The sequence below is a fragment of the Sylvia atricapilla genome, chromosome 7 (assembly GCF_009819655.1).
Source record: "Sylvia atricapilla isolate bSylAtr1 chromosome 7, bSylAtr1.pri, whole genome shotgun sequence".
In the NCBI taxonomy this organism is placed as follows: Eukaryota; Metazoa; Chordata; class Aves; order Passeriformes; family Sylviidae; genus Sylvia; species Sylvia atricapilla.
The window spans coordinates 2,769,052-2,787,800 of NC_089146.1; the positions used below are offsets into that span (position 1 = coordinate 2,769,052).

An 18,749-nucleotide genomic window follows, 5' to 3' on the forward strand; every position below is an offset into this window, starting at 1 on the left:
TCAGTCAGAATTAGGAAGTTCCAGGAAGCTCCAGAGTTCCAGGTACTGGGTTTTCCATCCCTAACTACAAATGTGGTCATGTTTTCTTCAGACTGGGCCTTTGTCAGCCAAAGATCATGGGGAAGACAGCCTGAATTTTGAGATTTTGTTTCTCAGAGTTGTGCTGTTCAAAGCACCTTCTGTTCTTGATTTACATTGGCTCAGGGCTCAGGTTTGTGTCTTCTCCTTTACCTAGAACCACTTGTTTTCTGCAAATGAGGACTGCAAGGTTGGGACTTAGGAATAAGCTTTAAATGGTGCTGTTATAAACAGGTTTCATACTGGTTTTCATATGGATTATTGCCTTCTGCAGGAAATGGTTCAGGTTTCGTAGGAATCTCGCTGTTCCTGGATGAGGGGCAGTCCCAAACTGAACTTGTGTAGATTGGAGGGAGGCTTGTGTCCTGTGAGGTGTGCTCAAGGGAAAGCAGCTCTCAGGATCCATGGAGTGTGGTGAGCTGGGAGACTGTTACTCGTGCAGAGAAACTGTGGAAGGAAGCAAAAAGGCAGATCTCAGGGGTAGAAAGGACTTGGGGCTGAGGACCACTGAGCACTTTGTGTCTCAGGAAGGCACTGAGCTGGATGGAAAACAAGCTGCAGGCAAGAGTACAGTGGGCAGCTAGGAGCACTGTTCTGGCCTCGTCACTTGGAATTATTTCCATCTAAACAAAAAAAGTAATCTGAGTTTATATTGAATCATTCCTGGCACAATCATGTGAGTTAGTAAGATTGAATCAAAAAGCAGCACCTGAATCTGAAGATCTGCTAAGAACCTCTCCTGTTAAAATTTAAAATACCCTTTTCTCCAGACCTTCTCTAAAATAAAACAAACTCTGTGGAAAGACGCCCATTTTCTGGTTGTGACTTAATCAACAGAATTTAGGAGAGCTGAGGGGTAAGACTTGTACTTGGTTCTTATTCCTTTCAGTTTGTCTCTGTATACACAGGTGAAGATCATCCTTAGTTTTGAAATTCTCACCTTGTGTTGCTTTGCCATTTTTTAAACATTGTAGGGTTTTCTTGAAATGCTTCATTTGATCTGGGATTGGATCAAAGCAGCCTTCTCTCCTGCAGCAATCCAAGAGGACTGGGTGATGAGGGATGTCTGCATGCTGTTAGTTCATTTGCATGTGAACAAGAGAACTTTGTTTATTCCCCTGCTACATACTGCAGAAAAAGTAAATTATTGTCTCTGAGGTAATGGGGTTTGATCAGAAATTGCTACGTAGTTCTGCAGCGATCTCTCTTGATAAACTAATGCCTGATTAGGAAATACATGGGAAATCTCAATATTTTTAGGGTGCTTTTGAAACTCTTCATTATAAGTGTCTTGGGAAGCAAGTGGAGCTTGCCTTGAAATCGAAGAGAGGGCTTCAAAATAATTTTGAGGGATTTTGTGTGAGCTGTAGAGGTGGAGGAGAATATTTGTCTTCTTCTTAGTGGTGGCAGAGAATTGCAGTTTTTCTGGAACCTTCAACAATTCTGCTTTTCCAGTCAATATTTTTCAAATGTAATTTAGTGGAGACAAGACAGGCTGGTCAGAAATCAGGCACAATCTGACATATGGCAGGAGGGATTTCTAAAAGTATCTGAAGGACATATGGAGGGATAAAGCTTTTCTCTGATCTCACCCATAAGAAATAGAGTCCAATCAATTGATGTGGGCTGCTTGTTACACTTATCCCAATCAAGGGGAGGGTCTTATGCCACTTGAAGCTCCACTGAGCTGAAGGCAATTACTTGGGACTTGCACTGATGTGGATCTGGCCCAACAGCTTCACAAATTGGCCCTGATCTCTTGCCCCTTAAGCAAAATTGGAACTGTTTTGTGCATTTTTCAAGAAAACTTGAAAAACCTTGCATGGCTTGGTTGCTTAAAGCAGAGCTTTCCAGCTGTGACAAATGGCTTTTAGGTGCTTCCATTTTGGGGCACCACTTCTGAGGCATCTAAGCAGAGCCCCATCTGGTCTGAGCCCTTCTCTTCTTAAGACCAAACACTTTGTTTCAAACCTCTGAAAATGTGGGTACCTAGCATTCTTTCAATCTCTTTTCCCTGGGGATTTGCAAAGCCACAGATTACTGATTTTGTTTCATTTTTATGATCCAGTGGGGCTGTGTGATGAATTTTGTTTCTGGGGTTTTCCACTTGTAAATAGTAACAAAAGGTTCCTCCTTCTTCTCTCCTTCCCCCAGTTCCTCTCTCTGTACAACAGTGTAGCAGAATATGAAGCAAAAGTCACTCTGCCTTTCTGTAAACACCAAGACATGGTAAGGAAGGCAGAATTGCAATTTCCCACCTTTCTCCCCCAGTACGTGGACTGTTCTTGTCTTGAGTGAATCTTCTGCCATTCTCTGATTTCCTTCCTCCAGAGCTCTTGCTCAAACTTTCTGGAGGGATGCTACAGCTGGAAGTCATGTACCAGCTGGCAAGTTCTAAGCTTAGGCAGTGTGGTTACATTTTCATAAAGCCATGTGCCTCTGCTCTTTTCCCACCATTCTATGGTTGATTTCTTTTTCCTTATTGATTCCCTCTCTTTGAGATTCTGCTTTTTCTGGTCTTTATGTTAAGCGAAGAGCATACTTCAAATCTACCCAAACCACAGAAGGCCTGTTTGTGTGTTTACAGGTTTTTCAGAGCTGAGGCTTCTTTAGGGAGTACAATTTATATTTTCTGGCCTTAAGGTGTCAATAGTTTGTGACCTTTTCTTTAGCACGTTTGCAGTGAGACAAATAGCTTGGATTTTTTTTCTCCTGGTTTTGGCAGAGGGAAATTCCTTCATCTTGGGGGAGGCTTTAAGACTCTTATACTGAAGGTACAACGTTCCTAACCTCAGGAGGTCTGAGGTGGGCTTAATAAACTTTGATAATAAAACATGCATGAGAATAGGGAAGACAGCAGGGTCAAATATAAAGCAGTAGTCAGTGGAACATCCTTGCTCTGAAGGTGATAAAGGAAACTAATTTTTACCTGTGATTCACCCATTTAATCCTTACCAGACAGCTGCCACATTAGGTCTGTATGTGTGCAGCAGATCCCTGACACACTGAACACAGTGCCTATGTGCTAATGCAGCTGTTTGCACCTGCAAGATGCCACTCTGCCAAAAGGCATGGTCCATTTTTACCTTGTGTCCTGTCTTCATGGATGGCCTCCTGGTGGAAGGAAGGGGGTGAGTTTTTATGTGGATCCATCAGCTTCATGATGCTGGTAGAAGAGGGAAGTTAGGGACTAGCAGTTAGGGTGCTGAAACTGCCAGCATGGTTTGATTCTGGCTCAAACATGTATCCCAGGGCCCAAAGTCACTCCCTGATGTTGGCAGAGAGCAAAATGGAGCGTGGAATTTCCTGTTCAGTATGGCCATAACAAATAACTTTCCAAATGTTGTGTATTGAACTCATGGCAGTTTAAAACTAACATAATGTGAAATGTGACTTTGGAAGAAAGCTGTTTCCTGAGCTACATGTGTGAGCTCACATGTTTTTGTATATTAAGATGACCTTTCTTTTGCAGTCCAGTCACTTATAAGCATGGCTTTGGCTTCTGCATCACTACAGATTAGAGCCAAACAAATGGAGGAAGAACTAACAAAACCATTTTCCAGTCCCCTGTATTTATTTGGTTTTTGTTTGCTTGCGAAAAGCAACATCTGTGACTCTCAGGGTCCTTCAGTGGATCAGAATGATGGTCAGATATATTCTTGTAGGAAGAATGATTATGTCCTAAACCACAGTGAAGGTGTCAGGAACTGTTCTTGGCTTGCTTCTCCCACCTCTGCACACCTTGGTGCAGCAGTGAACTTCTCTAAACCCACTCTGTCTTCTACCCTGTCTCTGTCTGTCTCTTTCAGTCATCTGGATTTGGGCCTTTTCTATGTGTTTCTCATTCAAATATCCATAAAGCTTTTCATGTCATCCAGGGTAGCCAAACCCTTTGCCCTCTCTACTTTCAATCTTTTGTGATGTCCATGACTCTTCAACTTGGTGAATATATAATAAACTGCACAGGAAATATTTTTATGTGGTATTGTGAATTTAGGCTAGTCTCAAACCATGTATAAAAAGAAGTCATGACTGCTACTGCCACTGATTAAGTCATCTAAATCCTTTACAGCAGAATGTGTCCAGCTTCACAAAAAAAATCTCTGTGTACATTGCTTTAAGCTAATTAAAACTTTAATCCCCTGGGTTTCAAAAAGATGCCTCTTCTTTTTAGTTCTTGAGGAATAATAAATGGGCATAATTCTCCCCCAGCTTTTGTCTTAATGAGGTGTTTTCATCTCTGGGTAATGAGGAGTATTATTCTTTATGAAGACTGTAGTGTTATAGGCAAAATATTATGGTCACAAAGATCTGTAGTTAGGGAAAAATATCTGGAAATTTTCACCTTATTTCATGTGTTGACCATTGAAATGTTACCAAGAGATGTTCTTCTTTGGCAGCCTTTTTCTTGTTGTTGTTGTGAAAAATTTAATTTTTCATTTAGTTGAGGACAGACAGCACTTTGGAACCTGTGCTAGTGCATACTGTCCAAACACAGAATAAAGATTTCATCTTTCCATGGAGTTTGGTCTTCCTGCTTCACATCCTTTAGCACAATGTGCTTGTAGCAGCCACAGGCTTTCCCACCAGGCAGTGTGCAGACCCCACCTTTGATAGCTCTCAAAACCACACTGGGAACAGCCTGGCCCCTGTGCTGTTCAGAATCATAGAATGGTTTGGGTTGGGAAGGGATGTTGAGGGTCATCCAGTTTCACCCCCTGCCACAGGCAGGGACACCTTCCACTAGGTCACATTGCTCCAAGCCCTGTCCAATGTGTCCTTGAACTCTGCCAGGGGTGGGACAGCCACAGCTTCTCTGGGTAACCTGTGCCAGGGCCTCACCACCTTCCCAGGGAAGAACTTCTTCCGGATATTTAATCCAAACCTGCTCTCTTTCCCCCTTGTCCTGCCACTGCATGCCCTGGTATTCTTGGGGTGATTTCTCTTTCAGGCTTTGCATTCTTCCAGATGGGTCTGGCCTGTGTTAAAACCCCTGTGAGAGTGCTCAGAGACCAGCCTGAGGAGAAGTGTTGCAAGGGTGCCTAAGCAAGCACCCCTGAGGAGGGGTGGGAGGAGGTGGGGCTGCACCTGGGACTTTTAATGGCAGAATAAATGGGGAGGTGGAGGGCAGTGCTGTACAGTCAGTTCAGTGAGCCTGCTGTGCCTCTGTTCTCTCCCCTTGTGATCTCCAGGAGTATACTGTCAGCACCTAATCTTGAAGAAATACGTACAAGCAGATTTTTGTTTTCTCTTTTGTTCTTTAAACTTTAGTTACCCGTCGGCAGCTTTCGAGATGACGAGAATTTTGACAGCTTGCAAAGTGGTGAAGACTTTGAAAGGCAGATTGAAGTTTTGCAATGTGTCTGCTGATCACTGGAGTTGCTCAAGGACAGGCACCAGACTGTTGAGCATCAAGGTAATAGTGACTGAATACTGTTCTTTAAAGATGTGTTTGGCAGGCAGAGATAACTGGCTGCAGATAACAGGGCTTACCTGGAGACATGAACCAGAGGAAATTTGTCTGAACCCTAAGCAAGGGGGTTGCTTGTCTAAGTGGTTTTATTAGCTAAGCAAACATACTTTTTGTCTAGTCTGGAATGGAAGTTATAGGGTAAATTACACCAAAAGGTGGAAGTTCAGGGTTTCAGCTAATTATTATATGGTATTTTCTTTAGAAACACCTCACCCTTCTATAGGACTGATAGCTAACAGAACAGATCTTTCAGTCCATATGAAAATGAATTGGCTGAATATTTAAAATCATATATCACTTGAGGCATGTAATTAATCCTATCGAATCCATACAGAATCCATTTTTAGTATATTAGAAACTATAATGGCTCTGAGATTAACTGGAGAGGTAGACAACTCTTGTGGACACATCAGTGTTGCATCAAGATGCTCTTGATTTACTGGGGCTGGGCCACTCAGTTGATTTCCCCAGCTTTCTCGTTCTCTTTGCTACAGGAGCTGGAGTAAATGGGTGAAATGGGACTTTCTGTGGGAGTTCTGTAGCACTGAAGTGCTGTGGGAGTTCTGTCAGCACGCACTTTGGATTGAAAAGGCACTTTTGTATAGGTGTTGTGTTGAAGGAAGATGGAATAGAATAGCAGCTGGAGGAGTGGTGTTTCAGAGAGTGCTAGGGAAGAGAATTGAGATGCTTGGACTGCAGTTGCTGCCTAACCTGGCAGGGTGGTCTAGAAGGCTGATTTCTGTCCACTGAGGACTAGGGTAAATTGGGAAATGATTTTATTTTCACAGGGTTTCTCTTACCTGTCCCACAGCCGCTCATTTTTCAGAATTTCTCCTTGCAACAGTTACTTGACAGGACAAAGGGGCAATGGATTCCAACTGACAGAGAATAAATGGACTAGATATTAGCAAAATATTCTTTACTGTGAAGGTGGTGAGGCACTGGAAACAGGTTGCCCAGAGAAGCTGAGGCTGCCATGTCGCTGGAGGTGTTGAAGGCCAGGTTGGACAGGGCTCTGAGCAACCTTTGAGTGGAAGGTGTCTGTGTTCATGGCAAGGGGATTGGAACACAGTGATCTTTAAGGTCCCTTCCAACCCAAACAATTCTATGATACTATGATACTTTTAAACCAAACATTCCTCTGCAGAGGAATTCAGCATAAGGCAAGAAGTGTTCCAGTTTATTCTCCTTCCATCAGCACATGAGTCCCCAGTTTCTTTGCAGCAGAGTGTGGAAGTTCAGTCTGGCTGTGAGGCAAGTGACCAAGTAGCGAATGGCTGGCTTTGGTGTTCCAACCAGCACTAGTGGTAATGGGTATTTATGGGAAATTTGAGGAAAGAGTGAAATGCAACATAATTAAAGTCATGACCCCAAGCATGCTAGAATTCAAGAAACATTTGGACAATACTCTCAGGCACATGGTGGGATTCTTGGGGTTGTCCTGTGCAGGGACAGGAATTGGATGAATTTGATGAGCCTTGTGGATCCTTTCCAGCTCGGGACATTTTATGATCCATGATGCTGTGTGTGGAGTAATGGCAGTTTTAGGTAATGTTCTCATTCTTCTGTTATTGCAGGCTTAAATGAGCATTTAGTTGCCTTTAATTGCTTTTTCTCGCTGAGCTATTTTAGGAAACATAACAAAATGCAGTGGAAACATCTGACCTATGTATAATTAAAGTATTAGACAGCATGAGGAAGAGGTGGTAGTTTTAGAAGAAGGCCTAATAATGCTTCTCCCAAGTCTATATTCTGTCTAGTTAAACTTACCCTGTGTGGGGAAACAGCACTGTAGGTGAGTAGTGTTTGATGTGGGGACTCTCAGGTCCATATTTCCCTATTACATCTCACCCTTTCATTCTAGACAAGAGATGGGCATCCATGAGGGAAAGAGGGGCAGAGAGCAGACCCCTCAGGGCTCTCAGAAGGGATGTTTAGCATCACTGGTTTCAGGTTAATCAAGACTGTTAAAAATTCAGGAATAGGCAGAGAGACTGTGGTTTGAAGCTCTTCTTGTTTAATGCTCTTCCGAGGCCAATGTAATTAAATGGGTATGTAAAGGTAGTAGGAGCAATAAATAGTGGCTTGTAACATTATAGCTGGCTCAGTAAGGAGAGGTTTGGGAGAGCTATGAAAAACACCAAGAATGAGCTAAAAATGTAGTCAGAAATGAGAGGGAGATGAGGAGAATTTTGTAGAGTGCTGGCTTTAGAAGCTATTTCAGATTACTGTGAAAGGACTCTTCAAATTTATTTGAGGCAGGTGGAAAGAAATGGGACAGAGTACAGGGAGAGTAGAGAGATGGGTGAAGAAGTTAAAGATGAGTCACAAGGTACTCCACTCCTTGTTTTGGAGGTGAAGGGGATGTAAAATGGGGCCCATTCCCCTAGAGATGGAGGAACTTGGTGAACCGCTCCTGTGGTGGGGGAAGGGGTGCTCATTTCCATGATCCTCAGTGGCTTGTGCCAGGTGCCTCATCTGGCTTGGTTCACTCTTCTCCTTTGAGTTTTGTGATGGACAGATGTTTGTGGCATCATTGTGAACAGCCTTGAGAACAGTTCAAGCTGTAGGAACCATGACTTTTCTACCATAGTGCCTGTGTTGCTTTTCTTTGGGTTTGTCTTGGATGATAAAGGAATTAATCCAGTGCTTCTCCCCCCAAAATATCCTAAGTCTGAAGCTTCTTTGGTGTATCCCAAGACTCACCTTGACTCATTTTTTTTTCTTGCCCTGTGTTCTTCTCTCAATGTTTGCCAGAAGCAAATGTGCCAGAGCAAAATCAGATAGATAGATATATATATACGCAGGGTTGGCAAAGAAAGTCTTGACTGTCAGCCATGTCCAGATGGATTTCCAGCCTGTGAAGGTGTAGTGCTCACAAGAAGAGTAGGAATCAGTTTGATTTTTCTGTCATAGAGAAAGCTACTCCTTTGTTGCTGGCTGTTTGGTCTTGGGAGAGTGAAATGCAGCTCAGACCTGGCACCAGCGTTTTATTGTAGAAGGAATCTTGCAGCTTTTGGATTCTTCTCTGCTTCTGGTATGTCAGCTGTTCTGTGCCAGCCAGATGTGAGCCAAGAAATATGGTAGAGACTGTAGTGCTGTGTGGAATTAACTGCAGATCTTTTGAGGTTTTGCAGATCTTTATCATCCACTTTTTAGATGGGAATGGCTGCTACAGCAGGGAACTAACTGGATCCAATTTCATCTGCTTTCTTGCTGGGTTTAGGTTTGTTTTTCTTTTAACTTCCTAAGTGCTTTCTTTACTAGATGTGTGAAGATCTTAGTGAAGTGGGACCTGAACTGTTGACTCTTCAAGCTGCTTTGACAAAATACACAAAATCTGTCAACACGACATCAACAGCATGACCCTTTCTGTTAGCCATCTTCATCCTCAAAGCTCTTGAAGAGTACTGCAGCCTCTCTAGAGCACAGGGCCCTCTGCTAAAGGTGAAGCTACTGATGTGTAGGAAGAAGAAATCAGATTGCAAATGGAATATCTTACGTTGGGGGTGTGTGGCAGAAATAATTTAGTTGAGATTGCAACAGAGATTTATCTGAGGCTGTGTGAGGATGCTTTTGAGAAGGGTGAAGACAAAAGGACCTATGGAAGCTCTGGGGTGTTGTTTATTTCTTGCTTGTTCTTTTTTTGAAAGTAAGTATTTCTCCCACCTGATCCCTGATTGAGCCAACAGGCCTTCTCTGTAGCTGTAAATCACTTTTCACCTTAAAAACAAAACTGAAAAAACAAGGTACACTGGGAGCTTAGGGATATGGTAACACCTCCACTGGAAATGTAAGCAAGAATAATTGCTCTGAGAATGCTCAGTGAGCCAACCACTTAATTAAGAATAATAAATCAAGGAAGGGAGGGAAACATTTGAACATCTATCCCCTGCTACAGCTGAACTTGCAGGCAAGTTATGGCTGCTCAGGGACATTTTTCTGCATTACTTGAACACTGTGTAGGGGCTCTAATAGTATAATAAGGGCTTCTGTTCAACAGAAATGATTTCTGTGCTGTCTGGTATGGAAAGGAGGTGGGCTGTGGTGGGAGGAAGGCCATGCAGATCCCTGTCAAGTACTGTTGTGAGGGTGAGGCTCTGAACCTCACAGTGATTGCTCTGGGGTTTGGCCTTCAGCACTTGGACGAATCTTAAATTTTCTGGTCATTCCACCATTTTGGACTTTGTTTCCTGAAGGATTCTGCCAGGGTTGGTGGCAGTCAGGACCACGGTTCAGCCTGTGCCCAGTGGTGGGACATGGAGTTGCTGTTTGTGTGGCCTCCAATCTGTGTCCTGCTGGGGGAAGGCATCCCAGCCTTTAACACCGAGACTGGCAGAACTGTATCCAGCAGTCAGTGTTCCATGTGGGCAGAGTAGCTTGGGCTTTCACCAGGCTCTGGAAAGGGCAGAGGTCCTGTCCAAAGCCCAGCCAGAGGCACCCACACCACCTCTGTGCTGTGCAGTGCTTTGAGCATCTGGCAGTTCTTTGCAGTGAGAGGCACTGGGGCATGAGGGAGGCCCACCAACCTGGCATTTTAATTTGGTCTAAACCTAGGGGATTTAGCCATAAAAATTCTGTTTATACCTAAGGAGGGAGGAGATTTTGGTGGTGCTGACTGAATTGTCCAATGGTATGGGAAGGTTCCAAAACTTATGGTTAAATCTTTGGAGAATGATTGGGTGTTTGACATTATTGAGGAAAAAATGGCCAGGCTAAAATCATCCCAGATGCACAGAATTCAATTACTTGGCAGTGCAGTTTGATTTTTAGTGTATTTTGCAGTACATTAGTAATTGATCTGTGTGGTATTTGCAGCTACAGAGGGGCTCTAAATGAGTGTTTGTCATGATGGTTACAAAATGTTCAATACTGAGAATGAAATTTCTCCTTGCTGTGATTGTTCATCTGATTTACAGCTAATGGAAAGTAGCTCCCCAGCTCCTTTCTGCAGCAAATTGATCTTGATTTTTCTTTTAAAATTCCCAGTAAGAGGAATAGTTCTGTAAAAGATACCAGTATGAAGCTAAATCACGATGAGAGCTGCTTCCCGTGGACAAGCTTGGCACATTCCCTGTGGCACACACCACTGGGATTTTTGTGTTGGTGGTCACTCTGCCTTGTGCTTAGGAAACAGCACTGCTTGCCTTCCAGAAGTGGAGGTTTTTTCAGGGCCCTGGGAGTTTGTTGTCCAAATTCTTTTAAGCCCAGAAATTAATTGGTAAATCTATTTACAGCTTTGCTTACTCTTCCTCTGCGTGTCACCAGTGATCCTGCTCTCAGAGGGAATCTCCCAATTCATTCTGTCATTTCTGCTGTGCATGTTGTCATTATTTATTTATTAGAAAGTGGAGTTCTCTGGTGATTTCCCATCCAGTGCCTGGACAGGGTAGAGAAAGGTTCGGTTTCCAAGTGGGGCCAAAGAGGGTGGTACATTAGTCTTACATGTGCAGACACCCAGTTGTGACAATGAATCTCTTAAGGACTTCTGTAAAACTCACCCTGTCCCATTTGCCTTTGCTGTAAAATAGCAAATGAAGCCTGTAAGGCACCCCACAGTTAGTGTGGGACTCAGTTCTGCTAGACACTCTCTGGGAGAAGTATGGTTTCCTCTAGGCTGTTCTTTCACAGCAGCTTCCTCCAGGACAATTTATACCTATCCCTGAGGTCGCTGAGACCATGAGCATCCATCTGATCCATGAGTTCCTCTGCTCTGGTGTCCTACAGCAGAACAGATTGGTATTTTGAATTTTGCTGTCTGACACCAGTTCAGCTAAACACACTCTTGCTGTATGGTTGCACCAGAAGTTAAGCTCCTATCGAGGTCAGAGCTGGATGAGAGCCAGCAAAATCAGCAGCAGGCCTTGAGCAGACATTGAGGAGGCAACGATCCTTTCCCTACAGGCTTATGATGTTGGTAAATTCAAGATGTCATATGTGGAAAAATGAACTAAGGGATAGGGAAGGGTGATCCCACAGTAATAGCAGCACATGCTCTGCTTGCAGTGAGGTTTGCCAGCTCATTAGGATAACAATGTTTCTTAAATGTTAGAAAGAAAAAACCTATCAGACTATTCAGAGAGATGTCTTGGCAGCTGGGAGTGGGAGAAGGACAGGAATACTTACAGTGTTAGACATGCAAGGTATCCTAGGTGTTACCTGTATAAACATCACGCCTTTCCTCCTGTATGTGAGTCTCTTCATGTGCCTTTCTCCAGGTGCAGGCAGCTAACTTGGTGCTGGAAGATGGGATGAAGATGAAAGGCTATTCTTTTGGCTATCCGTCCTCCACAGCAGGGGAAGTCGTATTCAACACGGGCCTCTCTGGGTAAGGCAACAGCAAATGACATATAAGCATCAGTACTTCTCTGGAAGCTTGCTGATGTGTGAAAGCTGCTTTTTCCAAGCCCCTAGGGTCCTGATCCAAGCAGATAGTTTTCTGTATAAGGCTACATTGTAGTCCAGAGATACAGAGAGAGAGAGAGAAAATTAATGAAGATGTCTCAGGCAGACCTCTTGTGCCAAAGCATTTGTGGTGATAAGCATCTTTAAAGACTAATCTAATGATGATAATGAGATATAAAGGGTTCTGATCCTACTGAATTGCTGAGTCAGAACAGAGAAGCTCTGTTCTCCCTCCAGTGCCCAGATCAACTACAGAGGTTTGAAGCCTCTTCAGCCTTCTTGGTAACGGAACTTGGCTTCTGAGTGCAAAATTTTTAAACTCCAAGTTGGTCACCTTTATGACCCACCTCTTATGTAATTTGTTGGCTCATACCACAGGTAAGGACGCTTTTGCATTCTGTGTCCTTTCCAGCTAAAGGGCAGGATCAGGTTCCTGCCTAACCCAGCAGGATTCTCTGTCCTCTTGAGTGGTAGAAGCTATGGCTGACTTAGCTTGGCAGCCAAATGCTGCTGGTGCTTTTGTTGGACAGCTTAAGCAGAGGGAATCTGACCAGAGGAATGGGGATTTTGGTAAGGACAGGGGCATGTCCTTGGGGAGATAAAACATCCCTGAAGTTGTTGATACTTGAGCTTTTTCTGCAGTCATTCATAGCTGTCTCTGCTCATCTGCATTGTGTTCCACGAATTCTGCTCTCCTTTGGAGATCTCAGTACTCACAGGATGAATTTTTAAATTATATCATTGGTGAAAGTGTTAAATTGCTGCAGAGGGGAATCAGCTTGCAGTTTTGCATTAGGAGACAATTATTTAAGCATTTCAACAGCACTAATTACTGGCTGTGTTAATATACCTGCCAACAAGGCACTGTTTAATATAGATCAGAATGATGGAGGGCACCAGAGTTCTCTTCTCATTTATAGATTATGGGCCATAAATCTTGGCACATCACAAAAGTCAAGGAGGACCTGAAGGATTAATTTCCTCTCCACCTGTTACTGTGGCAGTAGAAGTTGTGTTTGTTCACTGTCTAATCATTTGGAGAGGATGCTGTGACAGAGATCTCTTCTATGCTGGGGAGCATATGGGCATGGAGAAAACATTCAAAATGTAAGGTGGTATCCTCAGAGCCCCCTGTACAGAACATGACCTGCTTGATTCAGAGAAATGGAAGACAAGGATTTGCAGCATTGTTGCAGAACATAAAAGGGGCAGATTTCCTAGCGGTCCTGGAGCTGCTGTCCATTGAAAGGAACCCTGTAGCTGTACACAGGGTTCTGATCGCAGAGCTCGAGATCTGTGTATCCAGAAGAACCCAGCTGTCCCTTTTCCATGACACAGGAGGAGGCTGTGCCAGGGTGAAGGAGGTGCCCAGGCTGCTGTTTGTCACAACAGGGAGCCAGAGGTTAGTGCAGGGGTGCTGATGAGCCTCAGACCTGCTTTCTGTGAAGTGGCTGTTCCTAGGTGCTGACTGGGGTCAGCATGGGCTGCCCTGGGGTGATTAACAGGCTGCTCTGCACCGTGTCTCCTCATCTGGACTCCCACGTTCTGATTAATGTTGGAGAAATGGGAGGCAGAGCACTTTATGTGCATACAGCTCTCAGGCTGGAAGCAGCTGAAGCTTGCTGAAATGTTGACATATTCCTCTGGAATAGGAGTATTCCAAAGAGCGCTCTTTTAGGGGTGAAATGTTGAATATTTGATAGAAAAGCGTGAGGATGAACTTTTCAGAAGCATTTGCTGAACAAAACCTACTGTTACAGCCACCTGTTTAGTAAAGGAACAAAAGGAGGGGATTTCCAATTAAGAAAGAAGAGTTACAATCCATAAAATGTCCTATGTTTGAAATGGCTCCAGAATGGTGTTTATCTCTAATAAATGTGTGTGTTTCCATGATATTCTAGTGAGAGAATGGGTTGACAGGAGTTTACTGAAATCAGGCAGACCTTTGGGCAGGCACAGCCAGGATTAGTCCTTGCAGCTCATTTGGAGCTGGTGTTTCTATCTGCTCCTCTGTGCTCCACACAGCATTGTTCCTGCTTCAAGAGCGTTGTCCAAGCTCTGCCTGCACACCCCACCCAGACCCAGTGGCTCTCTGTCCTTGTTTGCTGATGACAAATGACATGCTAAGGTTAATTACATTAGCTTTGTCAGTAACAAGGAGTCTTTTGGAAGCATAACCAATTAGCTGAGAAGGGGAGAACAATGCCAAGCATTCATGTGCCATGTGCCTGGTTCCTACTGCAATTCTGGGATCACACTGCGCTCTGTGTGGTTGGTTACCTGCAGCAGCAAATAAAGATTTGAACATCAGGAGAGGCTTACCTGAAAATATTTCCTGACTATTGTTTATTGGACCTGTCATTTCTCAGGGCTGGCTGGTGTGCTGCCTTGTCTGTATCTGCCGGCAACCAGTCCTGCTTTTGGGAAGAGTTTCCCAATATTTGACAATTATTCCTCTGGCAGTAAGTCTGGTGTTCCATAAAAATGTCTCTTGTCACTTGCTGATGTCTGCTAGATGGCTGGAGTTGCCAGCGAAGTATTGTTTAAACAATAATGACAATAATAAATTATGTTTTGTATAGGGCAGATTCATCCTGAAGTGTCTTTATGCATTTGGCTCAATATTCGTGGGGATAACTTCATCTGTAGCTAAATTGCAGCTGGTTTTGGGTTGAAATTGTAATTGTTTAAGGGATATTTGCAATAGTATACTACAGGATAAGGGCAAAAATGAAGGACTGTCTGTTAATTTGAAGCTGAAGAACAGGAGCATATAGACCATATTTACCCTGTCCCCCTGTATGTTGTTGAAAGTGAGACTGGATCTACTAGGTCCAGAGATGATGCTTTGTGGAATCCTAGGTTTGGTGCTCTGCTGCAGAATAATGTTCCAATGTGCTTTTAGATCTGTCCTTGCAGAGAAGGCCATTCAGGCAAGTGCTTAACAAACTGCCAGGGCTAATCACAGGACATGCTCTGGGGCCTTGTGACCAGAGCTGGAATGCTGAATCCCAAAGCACTGGCTGCAGCTTGCCTTCTTCAGGGGTACACAAACCAGCTTCCAAGTCTTGTCAGGTGAAATGAATGGTGCTCTGTGGGTGGGAATGTGGAGATTGCCTAGAAGAGACTCCAGGCCTCTGCTGGGAGAAACTACAGAAGTGAGACCGTGGCAGGGTTTGTTCACAGAGCAGGTGAGAGGGAAGGAGCCAGAGTAGTGATGAGGAATCCCAAGGACTTGTCTGTGTCCTCCCCCACAGAAACAGCAGTTACAGCCCTGAACATCCCAAGATGTGCAAGCTCCAGAGTGTGGAAGGGACAAAGCCTGGGCAAACAGCTCTGTTGTCTGCTGGCTTTTCAGCTGGAGCCTTCTGATGCCACTGAGAGGGAAAGCTCTTGCAGGGGTGGAGGGCAGGGCACAGCAAGGGCAAAGCACTGCCCAGGAGTGTGCCCAGGGACAGGCCAGGCCAAGCTGTTATCAGAGGCTGCAGGGCTGAGATCTCCCTGCCCTCTCTTCACTTGTTCTTGTGTTAAATCGAAGGACCCTGAGTTTGTTGGTGGTTTCTGTGCTTAAATGAAACATGAGCAGCCAAAGTCTTTCCTTGGCCTCCATGTCAAATGTTTAACCAAAAATAGCGAAGTCAGGGCATATTCACAGATGTGTTTGCTTTTATTCTGAGAATATCTTCATATGAATACCATTTCTATCTTTTTGTCCTATGGGAATTCAGGTCTGTCTGGTTTTCACTAGGTCTTTTGTTTTCCTTTTGACTCCAGACCAATGTACTTTTCTTCTACTGTTTCCTCACCTAGATACACCGAAGCCTTGACAGATCCCAGCTACAAAGGCCAGATTCTTGCCCTGGCTAACCCCATAGTTGGGAATGGTGGAGTTCCTGACACAGCTGCTTTGGATGAAATGGGCCTCAGGAGATTCCTGGAGTCTGATGGGATCAAGGTAACAGTGGGAGAAGCAGTGCTGATCAAAGGGTTGTACCCTGCAGCCTGAGAGTGTAAGAGTTTACTGCTCCCTCGTAGAAGGAATCAGTCATATTCAACCTTTCTTCTTCTTCTTCTGGATATTGTCTTTTGTAGGAATGGTGGCAAATATTACTCCATCTTGATTTCTGTACTAAGCCATGTGCCTTGTTGGAAGTGTCTGTTCTGAGGTGAAATGACTTTTATACACAAAATCCATTGAAAAATGGAGCTGACTTTTGAAACTAAATGTTACTTAAAAGTGAAAAGTTTTCTTACTATTAAAAAATAATCAAAATAAAACATTTGGTCTTGTCTTAAAATTCCATTTTTTTTCTTTTGACAAGAAGTGTTTTGTAGCTCAGTGCAATTTGCAGCTTTGGTTATCAGGCCACATTCTTCTGTGGATTTCCTGGTCAAAATGCCCAGTCATGAGCTAGCCTGAAGTCTGTCCATTATATGGTTTATGGTGAATGAATAGTGAAATTTGAAGGTGTCAGATAAGTACAAGGGTGATCCTACAGTGCAAAATGATGTTTCTTCTCTCTGCAGGTTTCAGGTTTACTGGTGCAGGATTACAGCAATGAGTACAGCCACTGGCAGGCTACTAGGAGCCTGGGAGAGTGGTTGCAAGAGGAACAGGTGAGCAGTTTAGATGTAATGACACAATGAGAACTGACCTGGATGGAAAGATGAGCTCTTTATTTTGTGCTTTTGGGAGCAGAAACTAGAGTGGAGCAACTCAGCTCTTTATGAGTGGGAATAAGGAGGAGCAGGGAAGAAGTGCAGTGAGGCAGCCTTGGTAAGACTGCTGCTGAGAGCCTGAGCTCCTAACTCAAGGCCAGGCTGGATGGGGCTGGGAGCAGCCCGGTCTATGGAAGGTGTCCCTGCTGTGGCAAGGGGTTGGCATGAGATGAGCTTTAAGATGTCTGCCAAACAAACCATTCTATGGTTCTGTGACATGTTCTCATGAAAGTGATCTGGCCGCTGTCTTCTTTCCATTTGTTTAGCTGCTTGTTCTCTAACTTATCCTTGGGTTTTCTTCAGGTGCCTGCACTGTATGGGATTGATACCAGAATGTTGTCCAAATTAATTCGTGACAAGGTATGATCTGCTTCCCTTGATCCAGTTGCATTAACCTTGCTGATGCTGGGCCCTTTCCTGGTTCAGCAAACCTGGGGTAGCATTGGGACTGCTGGGCTGCCTTGACTTCGGCTGCTGTTCAGATCCATATGCTCTTCCAAAGGCTTCTGTACTGCTGGGCAGTGCTCTGATTCCACGGATCCCTCTCTCCCTGGCTCTGCTCTGGGTTTCCCGTCCTACATAAGTGAGCCAGCACAAGGTGATGTGAATGAGAGGCCTCAGGCAGTGTCAGACACTACAGGTGCTAGTATCAAGTGCATATTAACTCAGAAACAGCCAATGAGATCAACAAGTCTGTGAGATATTGTGGATATTGGTTTGCAGACAGTGACACTTTTGGTCAGTGGAAATTCTCCTGCTGCTCTGAGACAAATGAATGCCTACAGTCATCTAAGATGGATTCCTAACCTGGTTTCCTTTGGCTGAAGCCTGGTATTGTTTTCAATAGTCATTACTTTCCTCTGTTTTCCAAGAGCTGACAGTTGAAGGTCATGGGTAGGATTATATTATAGAGTGAAGGTTAATGTGAAGGTACACTTCACTCTGGCTGAAACAGTGATCAAAGCCCATCTGAATGCAAATTTCCCTTGGAGGCTCTTCTTTTCTAATGGATTATTTGAAGCTGCTCTTTTCTTTAGGTGATCAATTTTCAGTCTGCTGCCCAACCCTATGCCCTCTTTCATTCCACCAAACAAAACAGGAATGGCCCAGGTTGAATAGAGGAATATTTGTAGAAATGAATTATTGTAGGAAGATTTGGCATTGTTCTGCTCTTAAAGGTAGCATACAAATACAACTTAATACAATAGAAAAATGGCAATATGTTCTCTGCTTTCTTAAGACATAAAAGATCACTGTTCCTTTTATCCAAAGTTAATGCTTTCAGTGTTTGTCCTATGACTTAGCAGTGTATGGTAGTGAGTCCCATTATACCATGCCTTTTAGTGGTATTGGTGTATGGCTTTTCAAAAAGTGCACAATATCATTTCTTCATCCAGAAAAAAACCTACTTAGTATTTATTACTCCCTATCTCTATAAAAATTGGGGTGAGAAGGGGGCTTCCTTATGATAAATGCAGAAACAAGCAATGACTTGTTAAACTGGACTAGAAGTAAAGGCAGGGCACCATTTGGCTGCAAGCAAGGGCTTTAAGAGCTTTGCCATCAGCATCTGTGGAACTCACTCCATGGTGGCACTCAGAACCATGGCTCTCAAGCACCACTCAAGACCCTTGTTTCCAAGAACAGGGCTCGTTGAAGATGATATTCTTCTGCTTCATGTGAGGCAGCTTGGAGCAGCTTCTGGTGTAAGGTGCTACTCAAGAAGACACAGGATGTCAGCCCCTGTTAGGGGCAGAACTCTGTCCTTAAAACTTGCTCTTATTAGTGTGCATGGCAGTGCAAGATATTGGCTGCTGCTTTCCCTAGGGAAATGGCAAGGATACTTCAGGTATGGCAAGCCAGGGAAGTGTCTCAGGGGAGAATCACTAAATCCAAGGAGCAATCCCAGTGTGAGTGCTGGGGTAATATCCACAGAGCAAGCTGAGTTTAACATTTTTGATCATGAAAATGGGATGTGATAAATTTACCACAAAACATTGTCTTCCTCTTTTTTACTTTCCCCTTCCATCCTTGAAAACTTCTGTGCTGCACTCCTTGTTCCCATGCTGAGAAG

The 18,749-nt window shown here is 43.9% G+C and overlaps 1 protein-coding gene across 1 annotated transcript in view; it reads left to right on the forward strand.

The window, feature by feature from the left end:
* The first annotated feature begins 5,371 nt into the window (after window positions 1–5,371).
* CPS1 (carbamoyl-phosphate synthase 1) overlaps window positions 5,372–18,749 on the forward strand; it is a 90,628-nt gene continuing 77,250 nt past the window's right edge. Inside the window, exons 1-5 of the mRNA XM_066322425.1 lie at window positions 5,372–5,494; window positions 11,770–11,879; window positions 15,767–15,911; window positions 16,484–16,573; window positions 16,979–17,035. Coding sequence (XP_066178522.1) covers window positions 5,372–5,494; window positions 11,770–11,879; window positions 15,767–15,911; window positions 16,484–16,573; window positions 16,979–17,035 — 525 coding nt within the window. The remainder of the gene's footprint in view (window positions 5,495–11,769; window positions 11,880–15,766; window positions 15,912–16,483; window positions 16,574–16,978; window positions 17,036–18,749) is intronic.